At 37.5% G+C, this 22133-nt stretch overlaps 1 protein-coding gene across 2 annotated transcripts in view; it reads right to left on the bottom strand.

Annotated features, from left to right (window-relative positions):
* The window catches only part of rnf19a (ring finger protein 19A, RBR E3 ubiquitin protein ligase), a 35588-nt gene extending 16388 nt beyond the window's left edge, over positions 1-19200 (bottom strand). The window contains exons 1-2 of one of the 2 annotated variants that reach the window (XM_084131511.1): positions 19013-19200; positions 3658-4501 (exon numbers count right to left, since the gene is read on the bottom strand). In XM_084131511.1, coding sequence (XP_083987637.1) covers positions 3658-4501; positions 19013-19043 — 875 coding nt within the window. In that variant the 5' untranslated portion in view covers positions 19044-19200. The remainder of the gene's footprint in view (positions 1-3657; positions 4502-19012) is intronic. The other variant, XM_084131510.1, reaches the window with a different exon arrangement.
* Positions 19201-22133: the final 2933 nt, after the last annotated feature.

Below are 22133 nucleotides of genomic sequence, written 5' to 3'. Positions count from 1 at the left end.
CAAATACTTGCAAGTCTTGATGAGCATATAAAACATTTAAAAAAATTCTTACTGAGCCCAAACATTTGGATGGTAGTTTACATTCATGTATACTTTGACAGAAAGATTAAGAATGTAGCTCGACTATGTGAAACCTGGTGTAGCTTAGCTTGATTATAACTGTGCATGTAAACATACATATTGACACTTCTAAAGTCAATTTAGGTAAGAGGCTGTTTATAAATGCTTACACACACACAAAATGACCTCTACACTCGCACGTCTAAACAAACAGACCACAAATAAGCAAATACACACAACATGCAGACATGGCAGCTGTGGCAACACAAAGGCAGCTGTGGCAACATCACAGCCATGCAGTTAAAAACCAAAGCAGCGATTTTATTTTTTTAGATAGATATTCTAAAAAATAAAAAGTGTCATGAAAACCCCAACTCCCATCATGCTGCTATAGCAACAGGATGTTAGCAGCATTGTCAAAGTCCCTTTTCAGGCAAGTGATTTCACTCGGCAGCCATCTTTGAAACGCCTCTCAGGCAGCTATTTCAGTCATGCAAGTGCAGCTCCCATCTTTGAATGGGGAGTATCAAATTCTCCAAAGCTGTTCACCAAGCTTACAATTCAATTTCATATTTGAAATCACCAATGAAATCTGACAACAACTGTATTATAAATGTAGTTTAATATGTTCAAAAAGCATAAAAAAAGCTTATTTTTCAGTCTAGAGCAGCCAATGCACATGTGCAGTCCTAATACTTATCGCAATATTTAAAGCCAAAACAGTGTTAATATTTTTAACGAAAACTATGACGAAAAATGTTCGTTGACGACCTTTTTTCCCTGACAAAGACAAGATGAGACACCCACGTCATTAAACGATAACTGTGACTATATCAACACATGCAATATCGTTGACGAAAAAAGACGAGACTGAAATGTGTTAAAAAATAAATAAACTTGACCAAAACCACTTATTTTTGTCGAACAAAGGAGGAGACAACATTACAGACTGTTTTTTACGAGAGTTCATGCTTACGGTTGCCAGATTTCAATAATCTAAACCCCCAGTCAGAGCTTTTCTGTTAATAGAACGCGTTTTCTACCCGGTCTTTTCAATAGTATCTGGCAACCATGCGTACGCGCTCTCTCTACGCTGCTGAAGAAGCGCGGATGATCTGAAAACACAGACAAGTAAGCTGGAGATTCATTCGAGATTTTTTGAGTGTCATTCAGTCGGTCTGTGTTCTATCACGAGCCGCTTGCGCTGTTTGTGCGACTAAATCTGTGATAAAAATGCAGGCTGATATCCAGCAGTGTTTTTAATGTTGATCATATTATTCGAGCAAGACCAACTTCTGGAAAGGAAAATAAGGGACAATCGTGGTTCTTTATAGGAAAATAAGGGACAGAATAAGGAACACTCAAAACATTTGTTCTGTACATAGTACATGTCATTGCAGTGTCTGCAGTTAAGTACGTGTATAAAAGATGTATAAAGGGTACAACAAGGGTAACACCTGAGATTTGGAGTCAGATTGCAGGGAGATAATGGGCAAAAGCACTAGTCTACTTTTGTTTTTTGACCAAAGTTTGTAGGCTATGCCTGCAGCCTGTACCTCAAATTAAAGAAATCTTAATATCCTTTTAGATTCTAATTCTTAAACTTTTCTTTTGGTTTCTTAATTTCAAAGGCCCATGAGTAACACATCGGTATACATGGTTGCACATTTTCTCAAGAACAAATAATGTTGAAACTAGAAATGTATCTCTTTTTATTTTATTTTATATAAACAATTAAACATTCCTGAGTGCCACAAATAGTAGCCTAGGCTATTTTTCCAAAGTTTGTCCCTGTAACTGTAAAAGTAATCTCAATATCCTTCTATATACTCATTCTAAATAAACTTTTCTTTTGTAGGCCTAATCTTCATTTTAAAGGCCCAATATGGTTAAATTATTGAATTATGTCTAAAATGATTGAATTTTACCCATTTTCAATATAGGCTATAGCTACACCAACAGATATTATTGTAAATATCATCAACCTCTATTCAAAACGATAAGCTTAAAATTTATTTATTTTTGGTCTGTCTGTCATGGCATGGCATATTATTTAAAAGCACAATAACTGGACGCATTTAGACAATGGCACTTTTTTTGAACTAGGCCTATATGTTGTTGCAATCATGCATGAATAAATTAAAAGTGCATACTTTCCAGATAAAGAGAACTTGGATGATTAGTATGGGCTGCTTTTTAATGATTGAGACTTTATTGGTTATTTTGTGTTTCAATAACGCGTCCAAGAATACGCTACAAGTTACTTTAATGAAAAAGTTTTTTCTCTATTTAACATCAACTTACAGTAGCCTAGCCTAGTAAAAGATGACTTCCCTTTTTGATCACGTCTTCCCTCAGGTTAGGGCTGGGCGATATATCGCATGACATTATGTGCATCTCGCCAGTAAAGCCGGTTCCTTGATTAGTAGTAAATCGCCATCACCTGCTTTCAGATGGAGCGGCATTTACTACACAGAGCCATAGTTCACTGACAAGATGAGCCATATCGCATTAATTATCGCAGGCGATACGTCCGTGATAATTAATGCGATATGGCTCAGCTTGTCAGTGAACAAGCTCTACTTTACTACTCTGTGTAGTAAATGCCGCTCCATCTGAAAGCAGGTGATGGCGATTTACTACTAATCAAGGAACCGGCTTTACTGACGAGATGAGCATAACAATGTCATGCGATATATCGCCCAGCCCTACCTCAGGTAGATTATGTGCAGTCGCCCAAACTGATTAACGTTAGCCGGCATCAAAACGCAAACAGTGAAAGAAAATTTAAAAGCAAAAATGCAAAGTTTTAATAAAAACTATAATAGTATCTAAAAGAGCACTGCTGTTGACCTATATTTGTTTTTTGACCTGGCACTGACTTCATGCATGTCTGAGCTTGGACAGTAATGATCTGTCACAGGTCCATGCTACACATTTTTGTTTGCAGAAAGTCTGCATATACACTACCATTCAAAAGTTTTTGGTCAGTAAGATATTTTTTGAAAGAAATTAATACTTTTATTAAAAACAAGGTCACACTGGATTAAAAGTGTCAGACATTTACAATGTTCAAAAAGATTTCCATTTCAAATAAACGTTGTTCTTTGCATTTGTCGTCTAATGGCTCTTTTCCATTACCAGTACCAGCTCAACTCGGCTCACTTTTCGCTCCGTTTTCCATTGCAAATAGTACCTCCGCAATAGTACCTGGTCGTCATAGCGACGCTGCAGGAAACTGCCGTGACAATCTTCTACGCGAGACACACCCACTACCCACACACACAGGACAATGGAGGAAATCGAGTGTATGCTGTTTTTGGATGTTTTTGCTGTTTTTTATTCAGGATACTCCGTCTGGCGCGTGCAATAATGATGCAGTGAATAGTGACGATTCTCTCTGACCAATCAGCAGTCTGCCGTGTTTTCACGTCACATATTAGTATCGCCTCAGCTCACTCAGAACCTCGCCGGAGGTGATACGAAAAAAAGTACCTGGAAGCAGGTACAGGTACAAATTTTACACAGTGGAAAACCAAACAAAGGCGAGTCGAGCTGGTACTGTGTAGTGGAAAAGCGCCATAAATGTGCACTTACCCGCAGTCCGGAGCAGGGCACCAGCGGCAGTCAGGGTCTGCCACCAGCCAGCGGCGCAGCATGAACTCCTCGTACTTCTCCATGAGCACACGGTCATTGAGTATCATGCGGATGTCGTGGGGGTTGAAGCGCTCTGAGCACTCTGGGCAGCTGATGTTGACCCTGCTCTCAGATATCTCGATGCGTAGATACTGTCGAAGGCAGTCGGCACATGAGCGGTGGTGGCATGTCATGATGTCAGGGAAACGGTCTCTGGTGTGACGCAGCAGGCACAACGGGCACTCCAGCTGCTCAGAGGTGGAGGCTGAGGATGAGGAAGATGAAGATGAGGTGGAGGCCACACCGGGTGCAGAAAGTGCAGAGGCGTGGTCCTGCTGCTGGCACATTTCTGAGTGCACGCTCTCCACACTAGCGATGCCATCCACTCCAGCGGCTAGTGCCCGTGATTTACGAGATTTGGGCTCCCCGCAGCGACGACGGAACAGTGAGCGCAGCGAGATGCGGCGTTTTTTAGGCGTCTTCCGTACAGAGGGCAAACTGACAGATGAGGCGGCAGAGGGAAGGTCCCTCTCGGACCCTTGCTGCTGCTGATGCAGGCTCATTTCTCCAGAGGAGGCACTGTGGTTTCCAAAGGACTGGGAAGCTTCTACAGGGAGGGCAGGGAAGGAAGAGGAGGAGGGGGAGGGAGGGGAGAGAGAGGGAAAGGGGGACAGGGTTTTCAGAGGGGAGCGCGAGGTGTTAAGACATGGTGGTGAACTCTCTGCAAGCTGCTCCCTTGAGCCAGGCAGCTGAAGTTGAGACACGCGTGTCAGTTTGGAGTCACCAGGCTGGATCTCGACCTGATCTGTGAGAGAAACAGAGACAGAAACTGAGTGAGACACATCTTACACGGTGGAAGACAGAAGACCTCATTTAAAATATTTTTTTTGTCAACGATTCTACATCATTTTCAGATGTCAAAGCATTTATGACTACAATTTTTGAGGAAAGTTTATGTGGGAGTGAGGGTAGTAGGAAAAAGGAAGTGGCGTGAAAGCAATCATTTGAAAATTAAATAAATTGTTGACATTTACTCATATCATTTCAACTATAAGACTTTCTTCAGTGAAACAAAAAATGTTTTGATAAAGTCAATGTGCACCAAATCTGTTTAGTTACCAACATTCTTCAAAATATCGTTTTATGTTCCACAGAAGAAATAAAGTCACAAGTTTGAAACGACACGCACGTAAAGAAATGACAATTTTCGTTTTTGGTAAACTGTTCCTTTAATGCTGCTAAACCATTTTTATAGAATGCCACTGTAGTAAATGATTTGCTGTACACTGAGCAGTTGGAGTGACGTTCTTTACCCAGAAATGAAAAGATATGCATATTAGATAATGTAATTCCAGCTTTAAATCTACTAGAAATTAAACTGATTTGATACAGCAGCCCTGATAATGATGAGGGTGTGGTTACTCAACAACTGACGGTAATATATTTACACACATAAACAATATAAAATTGTATTACAAAACAGAACTGGGTATAGAAACACTAGTACACATACTAGTACGCATAGCAATAGTACGGTTCATAAATTTCATGTGAACAGCAAGTTTAAAGGTTGAAATTGATTCCTGCTGTCTGAAAACACATTAAAACACTGCCAAGATGAGAAGAACTGACTCAGTGGAAAAGTTAATGAAAGGCTGAAAACAGCAAGTTCACAGTAATGAAACTATTACAAAAAGACTGGAGAACCACTTTTGAACAGGATGTGACATCACTGATACTGTACGGGATAGAAGAAACTACTGCGTGGCAGTGAAAGCCACATAAACCATGTTAAGGAACCTGAGACAGACCAGCAGAACAAAATGTGACCGGAGAAGAGAATGAGAATCATTCTCGTCATTCACAGAGAAGTTCTTCTCGCCCTGCCTGCAGGCCTTTCACACTGTTGTAGGTATACAACACATCTGCACTGCCTCAAGAGTTCTGAGAGCTCACATTTCAGACCTCAACAGTAGTGATGATGAATCAAGGTGAGTGATGAAGAGTATCAGTCTCAATTGATTAGCACAAAGACTCTTAAACCAAATGAGGAAGAGACACTCGGCTGACATGAATCATCTGAGCTTCCCAAAAATGCTGCAGTCTGTCACATGAGAGCTGAGAGTTCATAGGAATAAAAGGTAATTTACTTAATGACTCACAAAAATAAAAGGCGTTTTCCCACACACTCTCTTTGGCAGTGTGCACCAGCTGTTTCTCTCTCTTATAATCTAAGACTCTGCTGCCTCTAAGCCATACCAGAAATACTTCAACCTCCTTGTGCAAATACAAACACACTTTCCAGCTGATTTTTTTCTTTTCTTCACACTCTCCATTCAAAACACACTAGAGTATTTGCTCAGTTGCTCAGTTTCTCAGTTTGCTCAGCAAGCAGATAGTCAGCCAAATGAGTCCCACTTTACAATTTGATAGGAACTGTGATGCACATTCCCACAACAACAATTGTTCTAAGAATATTCCAAAATATCCAGTGAAATATGTTTGAATTACAATTAGTTTTCCCCAAATCATATGCTGAAATGAGCATCTCTAAGGTACCCGGATATGTGCAGATCCATGCACACTCAAATGGCTAATATTGCCAACAACCTATTGTGCTTTGGAGAAGGATTCAGTTTAGCGTTCTGAACAAACAAAAAGTACTACAAACTAGAGCTGCCCCATAGGAGTCAACTAAATGTTACTTGATAAGAGGTGGTTTGGTCTAATACATTTTAATTCGTTGGTTGATCGCAGAAAAAAAAAAAAAAACACTTCACAGAGCACATGAAGTGAGCCATTTGGGAAAGGGCCAATACTGTTTGGTTATTATCATAGGGCCTGTGCACGGCATATTGAAAATATTCCACTACATAATAGAAAGTTAGTGGCACATCCAATGAGATTTCAAATAGCCGATAAATGCGCATCTGTGATCAAAATCAAATTAGTTGAATTATATAGTTACTTTATTGGACTGGACGAAGAACTGTTTGTGACTATTTTAAATAATAAATTGTTGACTTTCATCATGTTAAAAGGCTGCTTTAGGGAGTCTTTACTGCAACACACGTCTGGTGGCTTAAACCTTAGGCCTATATTTCACAAGCAGGCAGCCAATGAGTCTCAACATTCAGTTAGTTGACCAGAGCAAGTTTTTGGGATCATCATTAACAACAGATGCCAAGAGCTCTGTGTGTGTTTACGTAATACAAGGAAACTGAGATAGATTATTGTTCCTGAATAACAACTGAAAAAGAAAACTTAAAATTAAACTTTTGCAAAAGCACGTTAGGCCAAATATATATTTACATGTATTCAAGGCTGATTCCCTTTGTCTAAATTTGTCTAGATTCCCTATTTTTTTGCCTAAAATACACTTAATACCACTCAGGTAACCTGTCAAAACACACGTAAAGACACGCATGAACCCTTAAGACAAATGCCATGGCAAGCTGATAACATTCAAGAAAGATAAGATACCATTAACAGCCACAGTGAAGATGCACATTACACTCATTTGCGGTGCATCATATTCCCAACACAAAACATACAGATAACATCTACACTGTTCTGCTCAATGGGTTTAGTCTAGTCCTGATAACAGTGACTGGTATGCGCAAACAGATCTTGTTCCTTTTATTCAACATTTGATGGTTGAGCTGCTAAAAAAATAAAGAGCACACAATGAAATAAAACTGATTTGGTAGCTGCAATGCAAAACGGCTGACGCCGTTGAACACATTCCCACAACACACCTACATTGTCTAACCAGTATGGCATGCTGTTTAGACACATAACAACAACATTACTCAAATTTCTCTGGTCAATCAAGGACAATTTCCCCTGCTTGATTTTCCCCAAGACTGCAACAACTGTAAACATACATTTCTAATTTTTAGATCTGGTTCTTTTCAAAAACCCTTTTACAATAAAACTACATTATGGAATATTAAATCACATATTAGAACCCCAGGCACTGCTATGTCTATGGATGAAATGACAATTAAAGACATCAAAAGCATTAGCTTTTAATATTTTAGTACAGGTGCTTTTATGAAGAAAACTTTTTACAACGTTACAGTAAAAGAAAAAGTAGCGATGTTCCAGTGATGGGGTCTTTGTTTACAAAAGGGGTCGGAGTTCATGTAAACACTGGAGGAGTTAATAAGGCTACATCTGGAAGAGCTTCACAGAAATTAATTTACTGGGTGTAAATGCTTTTACAGTAAACAAACACACAGTGCTCCGAGAGACAACACATAAACAATCCCGCAGGACTTGCACAACCACAATCTTTAACAACTCAGAATCTGTTTATAGCCAGCATAAAGGCCGCTAAATGGGTGGCTGACATACAACTGTGATGGTATCAAATTTTCATGTTGCGATAATTGCTGAAGCTTTTGTCATGACATATGATATCACAATATTGAAATAAGTTACAAAAAAGTGTTTTCATACTATAACAGGTTTCATAATTTTTCTTATAACAAAAAGAACTAAACATTTAAATAAACAAATGTATAGCCTACATTAAACAGATTAAAGTAATAATCTGTTTCAAACAGATTAAAGTGCAAAAGAATTATAGGCTAAATAACAACAGGTAACCCTTTACAATAAAGTCTCATTAGTTAACATTAGTTAATGCGGAATACTTGATTCTGATTGGTCAATTGCGCCATCCAGCGGTATGCTATTCCCCTATAACAACCGCTGAAAACGGATAACATGCGCATTACTGAAGCATGTTACAGCACTATATGCTAGCTAAGAAAGTTTTTTCTTCATGGAAGTTGTGTTTGGTGAGCTAATCAAATATTAAAACTAATATTAAAATATTGATTTGATTATTGTGTAAAGGTATTTAATTAAGTAATCCAGTATAGTGGACCCGCTCTCTCGTTTGATTCAAATGCAGCTGCTGCCATTTTGGAACTATTGTTTTGTACACTGTTTGGATTACAAACATGGTAACAAACAGATTTGAATATTTATCAAACCCATATTTATTTATGTGGCGGAAATAACAATCGGCTGGATGTACATTATCCTTTACTTAACAATGAGCAATAGCTACATTTGTTACAGAAGTTATTATTCTTTGTTAACGTTAGTTAAAAAGAAAATACAACTGCTAGTTCATGTTAGCTCAAGTCTATTAAATAATACAGTTACTACTCTTGATTTTAATATGAAAAGCTGAAATTAACTAAGATTCAAAAATGCTTTAGAATTATTTTTCATGTTAACTAATGATTTAACTAATGTTAACCAATCAAGCCTTAATGTAAAGTGTGACCAAACAATATCTAGGGCATGTTGTAGTCCAGATTAAAAAGGAGTTTGAAAATAAATAGCCTATTAAATCTAAGTATTTAAGTATTCAGTGCTGCGATGAATGCCATTGCAAATACAAAAATTTGAATGGCTGATTAAAAGCGGCCTCGTTTAGTCTCAGAAGCAGTCTCAGAGGTCGCATTCGGATTTTTTTTCAAAATTATGTCACAGTTTGATCTTCAATTTCGCTTGAAGTACTGTATATCGGGGCTTTAAGCCCTCCAAGTTTCTGAAACTTCAGTGCATCACTAAAGAAATCCCAAAAAGTTAAACAAGATAATTACACTTTTTCATTAAGATCGTGAGAAGAGCAAATTTCTAAAGACTATATTTCTACCCAAATCTAATAGAAAACTTTAAAACTGACATAAAAAAAACAGGTCAGTAATAAAGCGATAACCCATAATATACCACTTCCCCACTACCTGCTGAAAGCACCATTCAAATTTGCAACTCCATTTCTCACATGCATTTCCCATACATTGAATTATCTGTGTCGGCTCGCCACAATATCAACATTGATCGCTACAAATAGATTTCAGTGCTTCCCATTCATTAAAGCTGCAGTCGGCAAGTCTGGCAGATTGAGTGGACTTAGCCAAAATTTTGAATGTTTACAACTCTCATGCCCCTCCCCCACTACCAACGAGCACCCGCCCATCGTCAGTGCGTGTGTACCTGATTTTCTGTGAACGCATCCATCTCTTCAGCATCGATCAACACCATGGACTCGGAGGTAGGCTGCCCTGGCTAATCTATGCATAGATAGCAATAACCGAGGAATTGGAAGCTTGTTAGTAGATTTTCTCTCCGCCATCACGCTTCGTACAATCTTCAGGCGAACTTCAGGCGTGTCGTGTGCATGTGATATTGTAATGTGCGCGTCTGCGCGAGGGAGGGGGGATCTGTGGCGTGTGCACGAACTGTGATTGACAGTCAGATCTCACACTCCCCTGCGCTGATTGGACCCGATGAGACGGGAGCGGTGGATTTTTGCAAAACAAATAACACGCTCCAGGTGGAGTTAGAAGCTCGGGTTTTTTTCTAAAACCACCTTATTTATGTTGTTCTGTCGGATTATAGTGTCAATTTCACTGAATTTGATCAAAAAAATGTTGCCGACGGCAGCTTTAACTAGACTGTAGCAAACCGAAAATATAATTAAACTTTTCATAATAACATAAAAGCTCTTTAATGTCGTGTATTGCGCCATTGATGTAAAACAAACTGCGTTGAGCAAAGAGAAGTGCGCACTTCACTCACGCAATCAGCACGTGATCAGCTTAAAAAAAAGTTCACACAGTGAATGAATGCAGTGAACTCCATCTGTGCATGTGATGAGTTTAGCGTGCATTTGGGAATGCAGTTACGCATTATCTTCACATTTGCATATTTCACGATTACAGCATTTCACTAGATTCGTAATGAGTAGCGTTTGTAAACTTGTTTTCCGCCAAAATAAAAGCTCGACTGCAGTTTCCGTCAAAATAAAAGCTTACAGGTTTATCTCTTGCATGGATCGAAATTAGGACAAAACTAATTATAAAAGTTTAATTTATTTTTCAGCTCATTTGTTTTATGGCTCTTACTGTCATAGGAATAATATAACATTATTATTAGTAGCAGTAGTATTATGTAGTCTACTGTAGACAGTGTCACAACTGAAAAGAGATTTGAGTCCAGATTCAAGTCAAAACACATACTTTTTCTTTGTTTAATTTGCACACTGAACATGGGTTGGATCTCTTAATTTTGAACTCTCAAAGTGCACAAGATAGATGAATTTAACTTTGAAGTGTACAAAATTTTCTTCCGAGAGGGGGAAAGAAATTTAGGGTAATTTTCTTCTGCATACCCTAAGGACCGAGGTGCACCTACCACAGTTTCACAAAATCCTGTGGGAAACACTGCACAAGGAAGCCATTTGGCTCATATAAAATAGCAGCCAGCATCATAAAGAACAGCTCACATAAGCGAGACATTTTAAGATTTATAGGGCCACTACAGTAACTACATGGAAGCATGTAAACCAGCTAAGTTGCTAAGAATTACCCTCTACCCAAAGCAACTGAGAAAGAGCAGTCAAAGTAACAGCCATGGCGGAGACACCAGCACAGTATAAAACATTCTACTCCTACCCTTCTTTTTTCCAGTCAGCTGAGGGCCAGGAGGAAATGATGTCAGCAGCTAAGCATTTTGTGAGGCTAAGTTCATCTGCTCTGTGTTTGTGTGTTCACAAAGATACCAAATAGGCTTTTCTTCATCAGCACAATTGCTGATTATGCCAGCAGGAGACTGTCCGCTTGCCACTGTCCCAGCTGCTTCAGGACACACACGCACCTCTCAGAAGCTGGCATCCTGTGTGCAGCTCCGCAGAAGCAGGCATGTGTACAGAATGCAGTGGGATTTCTGTAATGAGCTTATTAAAGCAATTTCCTAGAACATTCTTCACTGAGGACAGACTTCCTCACCGTGACAACGTACATTCGGTCTACTCCTAATGCCTGCCCTGTTACTTCTTGATCACTTACCATGTTTCACCTTGTATGATCACACTGATACTTATACTGGACACAGAGCTTTGATCAGATATTAAGCATGACACACCAAATCCAAAAGCCCTGAGCTTTCTAAACTGCTGTCAGCTGAGCAGCTAAAATAAAAGGCTTATTCAGGTTTGGTATAATCCGTCTCCATTCCAATCTAACCATAGAAAGTACACAGGATACTTAACAAGTACAGGTAGAGCTACAACTAGCAGTGTTCAATGGCCCTTATACAATATTTACCAAGCAAAATGACCTCTGGCTAGCAGGCGGTGCTTGTGCCAAGAGACAAAATAAAACCAAAATAGCTCAGTATCCTGTGCATTTACATACAGAACAGAACAAACGGTTAAACATCAATACTTTGTCTGGCAATGTTGGGGAGTAATGATCCAACTAACTTAACTTTTCAGTAAAACTTTTTTTAAACCGCTTTTCCAGTAATAAGCTAGTTTTCCAACAAGTACTGAGTATTGTGATAACCGTCAGCGTTTATGTCATCACACTTTATTGTGCAAGCTGCTCATGAGACAAACTGAAGAAACAATCTAATGCCCTCCTAAAAAGTTCACTCAAAATGGCATTTGGAGGTACAATTCATTCATTCAGTTGGCTAGTTTGTCAAGTAAAACCAATACTTAGCAAAAAAAAAAATCGAATTTTCAACTCAGTTATATCCACCTTATTTTGCAACGCATAAATAAGCTACTTTCCATAAATGTGCGAGACTTCAGATTTATTAGCCACTATAAGTAAATAACTAATAATTACAAAATGCAGTAAACTGTAAAACTATTTAATAATTGGAAGCGGATGACACCAGAAGCCTTTTACATTCAAGTTACAAATGGCCACAGCCAATCTTACATTAAAAACAAGGTGAATAAATTAGGGTGTCTTTGAATTTTTATTAGTTGCATGTGGTGTAGCCTATATAAAGCTGGAAAGTTCACCCAAAAATTTTAATTAGCCCATGATTTCCTCACCCTCAAGTCATCCTAGGTGTATATGACATTCTTCTTTCAGACGAATACAAACGGAGTTATATTAAAAAATGTCCTGGCTTTTCCAAGCTTTATTATGGCAGTGAATTGCCGTTTCTGTTTTGAAGTCCATAAAAGTGCATCTGTCCATCATAAAAGTGCTCCACACGGCCCCGAGGGGTTAATAAAGGCCTTCTGAAGTGAAGCGATGAGTATGCAGTCTACTTGTGCCTAAAGCGCAACTTACTCAACTTGTGACGTCAGAAGTAGTGTAGTGCGTCATGGCGTAGCGTAAATATCAGCAGTATGTCGCATTACTCGCACAAGTTGCGCTTTAGACTTGAGTGGAATCCGTATGTTCGTTTGGCCGGAAGAGATATTTTACTTTAAAGTTTTAAATATGGATATTTTTCTTACACATACTCATCGCTTCAGAAGGCCTTTATTAACCCCTCAGAGCCGTGTGGAGCACTTTTATGATGGATAGATGCACTTTTATGGACTTCAAAACGGAAACGGCTATTCACTGACATTTTTTAATATAACTCCGTTTGTATTCGTCTGATAGAAGAATGTCATATAGCCTACTAGGAACGTGTACGAATATTCGAATTTTCAATCTGTAATTATTATTTGAAAAATAAAATACCATTTGAATTTTAATATGTTGCTTTGCTGGCCGTAAATGCAGTGAATCCATAATAATTACCAAGCACTAAAACTCGCAGTTATAATTAATTGCACTGGGTGGCGCTGTGGAGTGCGTTTAACAATTGGATTGTATTTGATCTCATAATGTCGTCATCTGACTCGTGAAGTTTGGTATTACTTACATGAAAATGATCTTACAAAATGATATTACAAAATGGAATTACTTTTAATCAAATTAATTAATGAAACTGAATTATAATATCACCACCACAATGAGAAATCACATGAAATCCAAACACTAGTCGAATGAGGAAAGACAGCTGTCCACCACTGCATTCACGACTGCAGGTAAGCGTAGCTGTAGCGCGAGTGATCAGAGATGATAACTTATCTGATAGCAAAATTATTGAGATATATGCTTCCTTTAAGTTTCGTCGAGGGAGAAGGGTTTAAGAACAGAAAATGCAAAGTGCTGTTAGAAACTTAGCTTAGCACACAGTTATCTTTACGTCTCTGCAACGTCTGTTAGCGCAGCGCGTTTTCTCACCCGAACATGTGGATATTATTGTTTTTCTCAACAAGAACGTGAAACAATATAAACACGATAACCATATTCTGACTCGAGTGTATATGTACGTTCTGCACGATAATTGGCGCAGTCTGCTTTTAGCGTTTTTTTTTTGTTCGCCATGCTTGAGTTTTGTTCTTTATATTTTTTGTTTACACATTGTTTAATGTTTTAAACTAAAAGAAAACCTTAATATCATAAGCTTGTTGTGTATATTCCCTAACGGTAAGCTTGTTCAGAAATGGTGACAAAAACTTAAAACTTTAAAAATAACGTCTTTCTCATTAAACATCATTTAAATAAACGAATATTTGGTTTTTATGAGCCAGAATGTTCAAAAACAATATTTTAGAAAAATGCCCATCCCTATCATATACACCTCGGATGACTTGAGGGTGAGTAAATGATGGGCTAATTTTCATTTCTGGGTGAACTATCCCTTTAAGGCTGTTACTCTAAGGACCCTAACTTTTTGTGCCCGATAAATCAGGCTCTGACTGCATCAAGATACTATCTGCAGAAATAGCTGCAATGTATTTTTAGTAGCTTGTTAGTAACTTATTAATCTATCAGAACAATGGCTTGACTGTAGTGAAACTTACCTTACAAACTGACATTTTGATTGGGAATCGACAGATTTCAAGCTTCTTCCCCAACATTGCCATCATAATATCATGATACACAGCAAGATTAACAAACTCTATTGAATGATAGTAATACTGCTGTAGGTTGAGTGGCTAATCTAAAAGGAGCTTCCCTCTCAGATCCTGAATGAAGGACGGAGATTAAGACGTCACCACCAGATCCAGACGCTGCAAGTTCAGCTGGCCTCCCCAGGTCATTCAGCAGTAAGATTTAGCTCCAATTGATGAGAGCTAAACAGAGACTTTCTATAAGCGGCTGCTGTACACAATGTCTGCTTGGGAAAGTGAAGCTGAAAATATCAACTGTGTGTGAGCATGAATGCAGAAGTTTAATTTTAAACTTCAACTGGCAACTGCATTACAAACAAATTGAAACAAATGTAAAAAGCAGTCATGCCTCTGCATCAAAATAACTGCATTCATGTGGCTTTCATAACAGCGCGTCGCCATCATGTTCCACTAGTCTCCGTATATAGAGCGCTCTTGCGAAAGTGAAAGTGTTCGGGTCAGATTTATCTGTAGCTTTTAGGAAATTACAGCTGAGCTTTCATGCAAAATGACGTAAATGCATAAGTGGCTTACGTGGAAAAATTCAGTATACATAAATCAACAATATCAGTTGCGTTTATTCTCCTACATGAACGCCAAGTGAGTCATGTTCATTGTCCTTTTCAAAAGGGCAGATTCTGTTTACAGTACATATACTAAAGCCTTGCCAGATTAAAATTCATAGTAGGAGTTACACAGACACTATGTACACACTTCCTCTAACAAACACGTGTCTCCCTGGATTTCCTGAACACTGTGTCACAAGACACAGTCACCACAGCGGTAAATAAAAATTCTCCCTTTCAGAAATGTGGGAAGAGGAGCACAGAAAAGCATTTTCATGTACAGTAAACATTGGAACATGGAACAAGTAAATTTAACTAACAAAATAAAATGCTATTACAGCGCTATTTAGAAAAAAAAAGAAGAAAAAAAACACCCCACACCAAGTATGGCAACTATAAAGCTAACTATAACAATATAATGCTTGTGTATCAGCAACAAAGTCACAATACTATATGTATCCCGATACAGATGCTACAATACGATGTATACTATCATGACTCGGCACTAAATTTCACTTCAGCAGAATTTAGTAAAACAGCTGTTTATTAAACACTGCATTCTATGGGGCCAATGCTAAGTTGCCCTCTGCATTATGAAGGGCCTCTGTAGTAGGGATGTACACGAGTACTCTGACGTGACAGCGACAATCGATCATGAAAACAATGATCACCGTACTTAGGCCTACATTTTTTTTCTTTTTCTGATTGGTTATTGCAGAATTTTGACCCAGGAAAAACCCTGATATAGGCCTGGCCTAAAGGAAAGAACAGTTCATGTTTAATCTATATAATAATGTGTAGGTCATACTATACAATTATTTATTGATTGTCTTTGTTGAATCCAGAAGTTAAGAGCTTTATTAAAAAAAAATATATAAAATAGCATATTAAATCACAATATTGGTAAAAAAAAAAAAAATAGCAATTCGATTATTTTCCAAAATCGTTCAGCCCTATGCGCCATATAGAACGGGCTTTATTTTATTGGCGTTCATCCACTCTTTAAATTCGGTTGGATTCTGATTGGCTTTCAATGTTATCGTTCATCAGCTAGAAATTTTTTTTTTTCTGAAATTGATTCCAATGATGTCGTTCCTCAGTGTCGTTATAGTGGTAATGTAGATTTAAAATGATTATTAAAACTAACGACCCTTGGCAGTACTATTTGGAATGCTGGTACATTGAATCCTCAGCTTGAAAGTAGCCTAAGTCATAAGAGAAATTAAAAAGTAACCAGTTATTAGATAAGTGGCTCCAGCACTGCCAATGAGGTCTTTGAAACCATTGCATTGTGGGGCCTTATGAGTGCACACATAACGCTATGGTCACTATAATGAGGCCCTGACCTCTACACACAAAGAATTCATCAACTACATTACAAAATGAGAACCAATGCTCATTTTGACACTCATACCCGAGGCAGGCAAAAACACATTACATTATTAAATCTTGTAGGAAAAAGTTTTCTGTCACATTTTAACTCTGCGTTAGCACACATTGGCCATAGTGGTACAACAACAACATCCCTTGCCATTTTGAGGCATGTCTGGCCTTCAACATACACAAACTCTTATTAGCTCAGTTTGGTGTGTGTTTAGTAAGCCACCTGACTGCATGGCACTTCCAGATCAGGCATAAAGCGCCCATTGTTCTCCCACTACGCAGAGAGAAACAAGCCCAAGACTTTGATTAAGGTCAAGAACAAGACCATGGGGAATTCGTAAACAAGATAAACACACACGGATCACAACCTCAGACTGGTTTTCTCCTAAAGAGCTTCATAACCTTCTCACGCAGATCCTCTGCTCATTTGTGGTTTTCCAACTAGCCAAAACTGGTCTAACCTGTGGCAGAGTGAGATCTAGATTGAGGACATCTGAATCCTGATTTGCATGACGCACATAGGCATAATCAGGGTTTTTCCTGCATTGAAATTATTTTGGCAGCCACCAAAAATGAATTTTTTGTAAATGTACTTGATAATTTAAAGTGAAGATACTGCAGTACCAGTACCTGCTGATAGCTGGCAGCTTTAAAATGCTCCCGCAAGTGTTTAGGTAAGCGCTCTGTGAAGAGCATTAAAGGTTTCTATTTACAATGCTTTTTGCAGCATTGAGCAATGTAGGCAATAATAGACATATCTGTTGAGCGTGTGAACGCAATGGCCAATCAGATGCGTTTAGTTAGTCAGAATCCACTCAACACCGCTCAAAACAGTGGTTCAGTCAGTGCAAGAGTGCAACTTTGTGTACCTTGCGTTGTAATCAACAGTTTCAGTGTGATTACAAAGGCAGCAATCTTTGCCCACTTTCTGTATAGAATATATTTTTTTCATGCTGCTAACTAGGCTACACATTTTAAAGTTTCTGGATTGGCAACCATATTAAAATGATTGAATCCGATATGATAGTGATAAACCATAGCAATGGACAGAACAAAATGATTTGATACTGTACGTAAAATGCTCTATGCATTAGGCTAAGTCTTGGAGTGTAAATGCAAAATAATAGACCGGTCCCTTTTCCATGTAATGTGTAACTTTGTTGTTTTTTTATAATTCATAATATTTCTGATAAATCATTAAATACTATAATGCATATCCTGAATGCAATGTCTCATTGGATAGAGTCTACACAATATAATTACATACATAAAATATATAAATAAACATAAAATAGTAAATGAAATATATACTTCCATATAAATATTTTTTTTTTTAAATAATAATTTAAATTGATTAGGACAAATGTCTATTTTGTCCCAAGATAATAATTTCAAAAACACTATGTGATCCACTATGATAAATGTCTGTGGTCAGCCGCTGTTTCTCTGGGGTACAACATGACCCGTGTCAGACCACATTGGTAGACATTGAAGATAAGCTGCTTCCATGCAGGATTTTCACCAAATGCCGATCCTCCATTTCCCCACTGCCAAAATGATACAAATAGACCAAACTTTTTGAGATCTTCATTTTTGGGGGGTTTGTCACACGAAAGTATGTTCACACATAAGGCCACAACTTCACATTTCTTTATCTCACACCTCTAACAGTGACCTAGAATAATATGTGAAAGTGGATGTTGAACCAGACTCAGGTCAACACCTCTCGACCACCAGTTTCCATAGTTCTGAGATTAACACTAGTTTTAGTCTAAAACATTTGAGGGGAATCCTAGAGCTATGATCCAAGAAACAAATTAGCTCATTCTCACTATTACTACAATAAACTCTCTTGGGGAATAACCCTTACACTAAATAAGCCTTTGAACACACACAGACTGGATGACGTAAGACATTTATCAACATATCTGAATTCTCGTTTACAGCAAAACACACTCGATTTCTACAGAAGTGTACTGGTTCGTTTAAGTTAAGTTAACCATTACATGAAAAAAACCCAACGTACAATATGTAAAAGCAACAGTCTAAATACACTCAGCAAACGACTCAGTTACAATTTGGTGTAACTTGCAATAAATATTAGGCGTGCAATCTGTTGCAAAATGAACCACTGAGCCATTAACAATGAGTCAAGAGAAAAACAATCTCACTGTATAAAGCAGATCAAAGGTTTAGTGACATTTAACCGCAGCGATAACGCTAGGTAAATGTTTCATTTGAGCAGACTTCCTGGTTACAAAGGTGTGAATTTAAACTGATCAACAGAAACAAACGGACAATGCGATAGCTGGCTACATGCCTACGGAAGGTCCATCTAATGTCGGACCACCACAGGCCCTTTAAAGCGATTTTACTTCCCTGTACACCAGCTAGCGGGCGTACAACATTAAATAGGCGGTTATTCGTTGTAATAATACAAATGTGAGAATCGTCTTTGTATAATTTTAGTGTGAATGTTCGCTTTCACATTCGCCAGCGAGAGCAAACTGTGAAAGCGAACACACGACCGTTAGCCAACCCGTCAAACTAGCCTTTAATACCATGAAATACAACGGCGACTCACCTTTCAAGTCATCCGCGTAAAAGCATTTCATTCCAAGTAACAAATAAAGGCAAAAAACTCCGAGTGTAGTGTAAGAAGTAGGCTACTTTAGGGAGTTGTTTTGTAGGGCTGAAGTCGGGCCGTCCTGTGTCCCGTCCTCCACTCGCTCACTCTGAATCACTGGCATCCGTCTCGCTCTCTTCTCACATATCAGTTCAAACTCAAATCTCGCGAGAGTCGATGTGAATTCCTCAAAGCAACAATAATTGTAGTAAAAACGTAAATCAAATCTGTTTACAAAGCCCTATTTTCCCAGACTCAAGGTATTTGTTTGTACTCTTTAATCCAATGTGTTTCTTTGCTAATTTCTTAAAATGAGCCAAAAACATCTCTTCTTTTATTCAATTATTTTCTTTAACTCAAATACGACAGATATAGGCTATGTTTATAAATGAGAAAAATACGTTGATTTAATATTTTAATCAGGTCTACTTAATATTTTTAGTAGGAATTGTACTGAATCACCCGTTTTCTGCATGTTTTTGAAAATTAATAAAACCAAATGATACAAATGTATTCACATGCTTATTTCAGAAAAGACAAGGATCAATAAAACATAAATTACATTTTTTAAAAGTATGATATTATTATAAGTTTATAAAAACATTCTTAGATGGTGTTTTAATTTTTTTCATACCTGATTTTCTCTGAAATACATTGGCATATGGTAATCATTCTTGACCATATCATCAAATATTACATATAGTACTATAATTTGTTCACTTTCCTTTATCTAAATATAAAGCTTTAAAAGTGCAAAGTATATTTAAAGTACCATGGTATTACTATCACTGTACCAGACAGTCTTTTTTGTAAGGGTATGTTATTTATATTTTCAAATAAATGGTTTCATGTGTCCATTAATATTACATGCCGGGAAACCCAGGTAATTTGGATCATTGTGGTCAAAAGTCAAACAGTTAAATGGCAAAAGCACTCAAAAACTTATTTCCATATGGAGCAAAGGGTCTAATTATAGAGAGTTTAAACACAAAACTTTCCTCACATGAAGTTAATCAGAGCCAAGCAAAATATTCAGTTATGTCGGATACTGGTTAATGATGACAGGGCACATGGTTCTATTGGGTTTATGAATACAGTAAGCTTTTGTGAATACAGTAACCCCTATTTACAGATGTGACATAATCTGCTGTTTTTATGTATTGCAGTGATATTTTCCAAAAGGAAAACTTAAAGGAATGATGTGCCTTGTGTTAAGAGAGCTAAAGATGTCTCATCACACACGCCCAGTTACTCATGCAAACAATGGCATCTTACAAAACAATCACAGGGCCATTTGCATCTCAGTGTTCAATGCATCACAGCCTGTGTGCATATGCATGTGTTCTGTAGTTCCTTTTTTATTCTAATGTGAAAGAGAGTGGGGAAACAGCTTTTACCTGGGTTTAGACAATATGCATCTCAGCTGCTAAAGAAACCGATAGAAACCCTACAACCTAACAGGAACCAAAAATGGGCCACAACATCAAGGCTTATCAAAGAAAATAAGTAATTTTACCTTTGCTAGTTAAAGTTTGTTGAGTAATTTCTACTTAGTTGAAGTTTACTTTGCAATACTCTGTTTCAAGTAAATTTTTACTTAAACTATATAACACTGCATTAAGCCATGCTTTTAAAGTGCTTTAGTTTACTTTACTCAGAACATCCAAGTAAACAATACATTAGATTTTATGTAGCCTAGGAGACAACATATCTACATAATAGAAATAATGTGACATAAACTTGAATACAGAGATCTCAATACTTAGTACACAATGCACAATAACGGTAACATTCGTTGGAGAATTTTTGAGTATGAATGACATTTTGAGTAGAAAATGAACTCCACAAAACAGCAAGTTACTAAACCTAACAACAAAAGCATTGATAAAACAGTGTAAATACAGCTGGAAAACAGTGGAAAAAGGAACCTTATTAATTATTCATGCCTCAGTGCATGATGGGAACACCAGTATCAGAAAGTTGGAGTGTTGAGTAGAGTTGATATGTAGGCTTTAATTTCTACAAGCTTAAATTGAGTGTTTTTTGTTGTTTTTTGCGTGTGTGTGTGTGATATTATTCTTGCCTGAACTTATTCAGGTAGAAATTACCATTTTATCTGTAGTATTTACTTCACCACAGAATTATTTTCATCAGTGGAGTGTATCCTATGTTCCTCACAGAAGGGACACACATTCATTCATACAAAATCAGTATTAGGACACAACAAGATGTAGGAAAAACCTGAATCATTGATAATTTACATGGATCAATCACAACTCATTTTATTCAGTCGGAGAGATACCAGGGAGATTGTATTATGTCTGAAGGTTTCCTTGCCTATTTTGCTGTGTTGGTTGACAAAGGTAATGAATAAAATGAACTAATGACCTCATGATCTAGAGGTAACGTGAATGTAAGTAGTGTACACTGTAAAAAAATTGCTGTAGTTATGCAGCTGCTTGCCAGTAACTTACTGTAGATTTAAATTGATGTTATTTACTGGCAACAGTTTGTTCAAAGTTAAATGAACACTAAACATTAACAAGTCTTTATCTTTAGAGAATAAAACTAAAATAACAGCCTCATGCAAAGCATTCTGGGAACCAAAATCTGAAGGAAAAAAAAACAGAAAAAGGTTGATGAAGATTTCTGGTTCCCAGAATGCTTTGCATGAGGCTGTTATTTTAGTTTTATTCTCTAAAGATAAAGACTTGTTAATGTTTAGTGTTCATTTAACTTTGAACAAACTGTTGCCAGTAAATAACATCAATTTAAATCTACAGTAAGTTACTGACAGCTGACAGTAATACTGTAATTTCTACAGATTTTTTTTACAGTGTAGGCTATGTTATTTCTCATCAAGTACTGTAGTAAGGAACCCTGCATGTGCTCAAACTTGTAAAAGTCAAGCAATTTAGCGTTATATTATGTAACTCAGTGGGCAAGCAAAGACTTATCATCGACTGCAGACTGTACAAGAGAATCATCAAGCTTAAGATGTACATTGTCGTAAAAAGTTTGTGATCACGATAATTTCTTTTCAAAAGAAATTATTGATTTCACTCAGCAAGGATGCATT

The sequence above is a fragment of the Abramis brama genome (genome assembly GCF_963993115.1).
Source record: "Abramis brama genome assembly, chromosome: 12".
Lineage (NCBI taxonomy): Eukaryota > Metazoa > Chordata > Actinopteri > Cypriniformes > Leuciscidae > Abramis > Abramis brama.
This window is presented reverse-complemented; position numbering and strand designations above follow the sequence as displayed.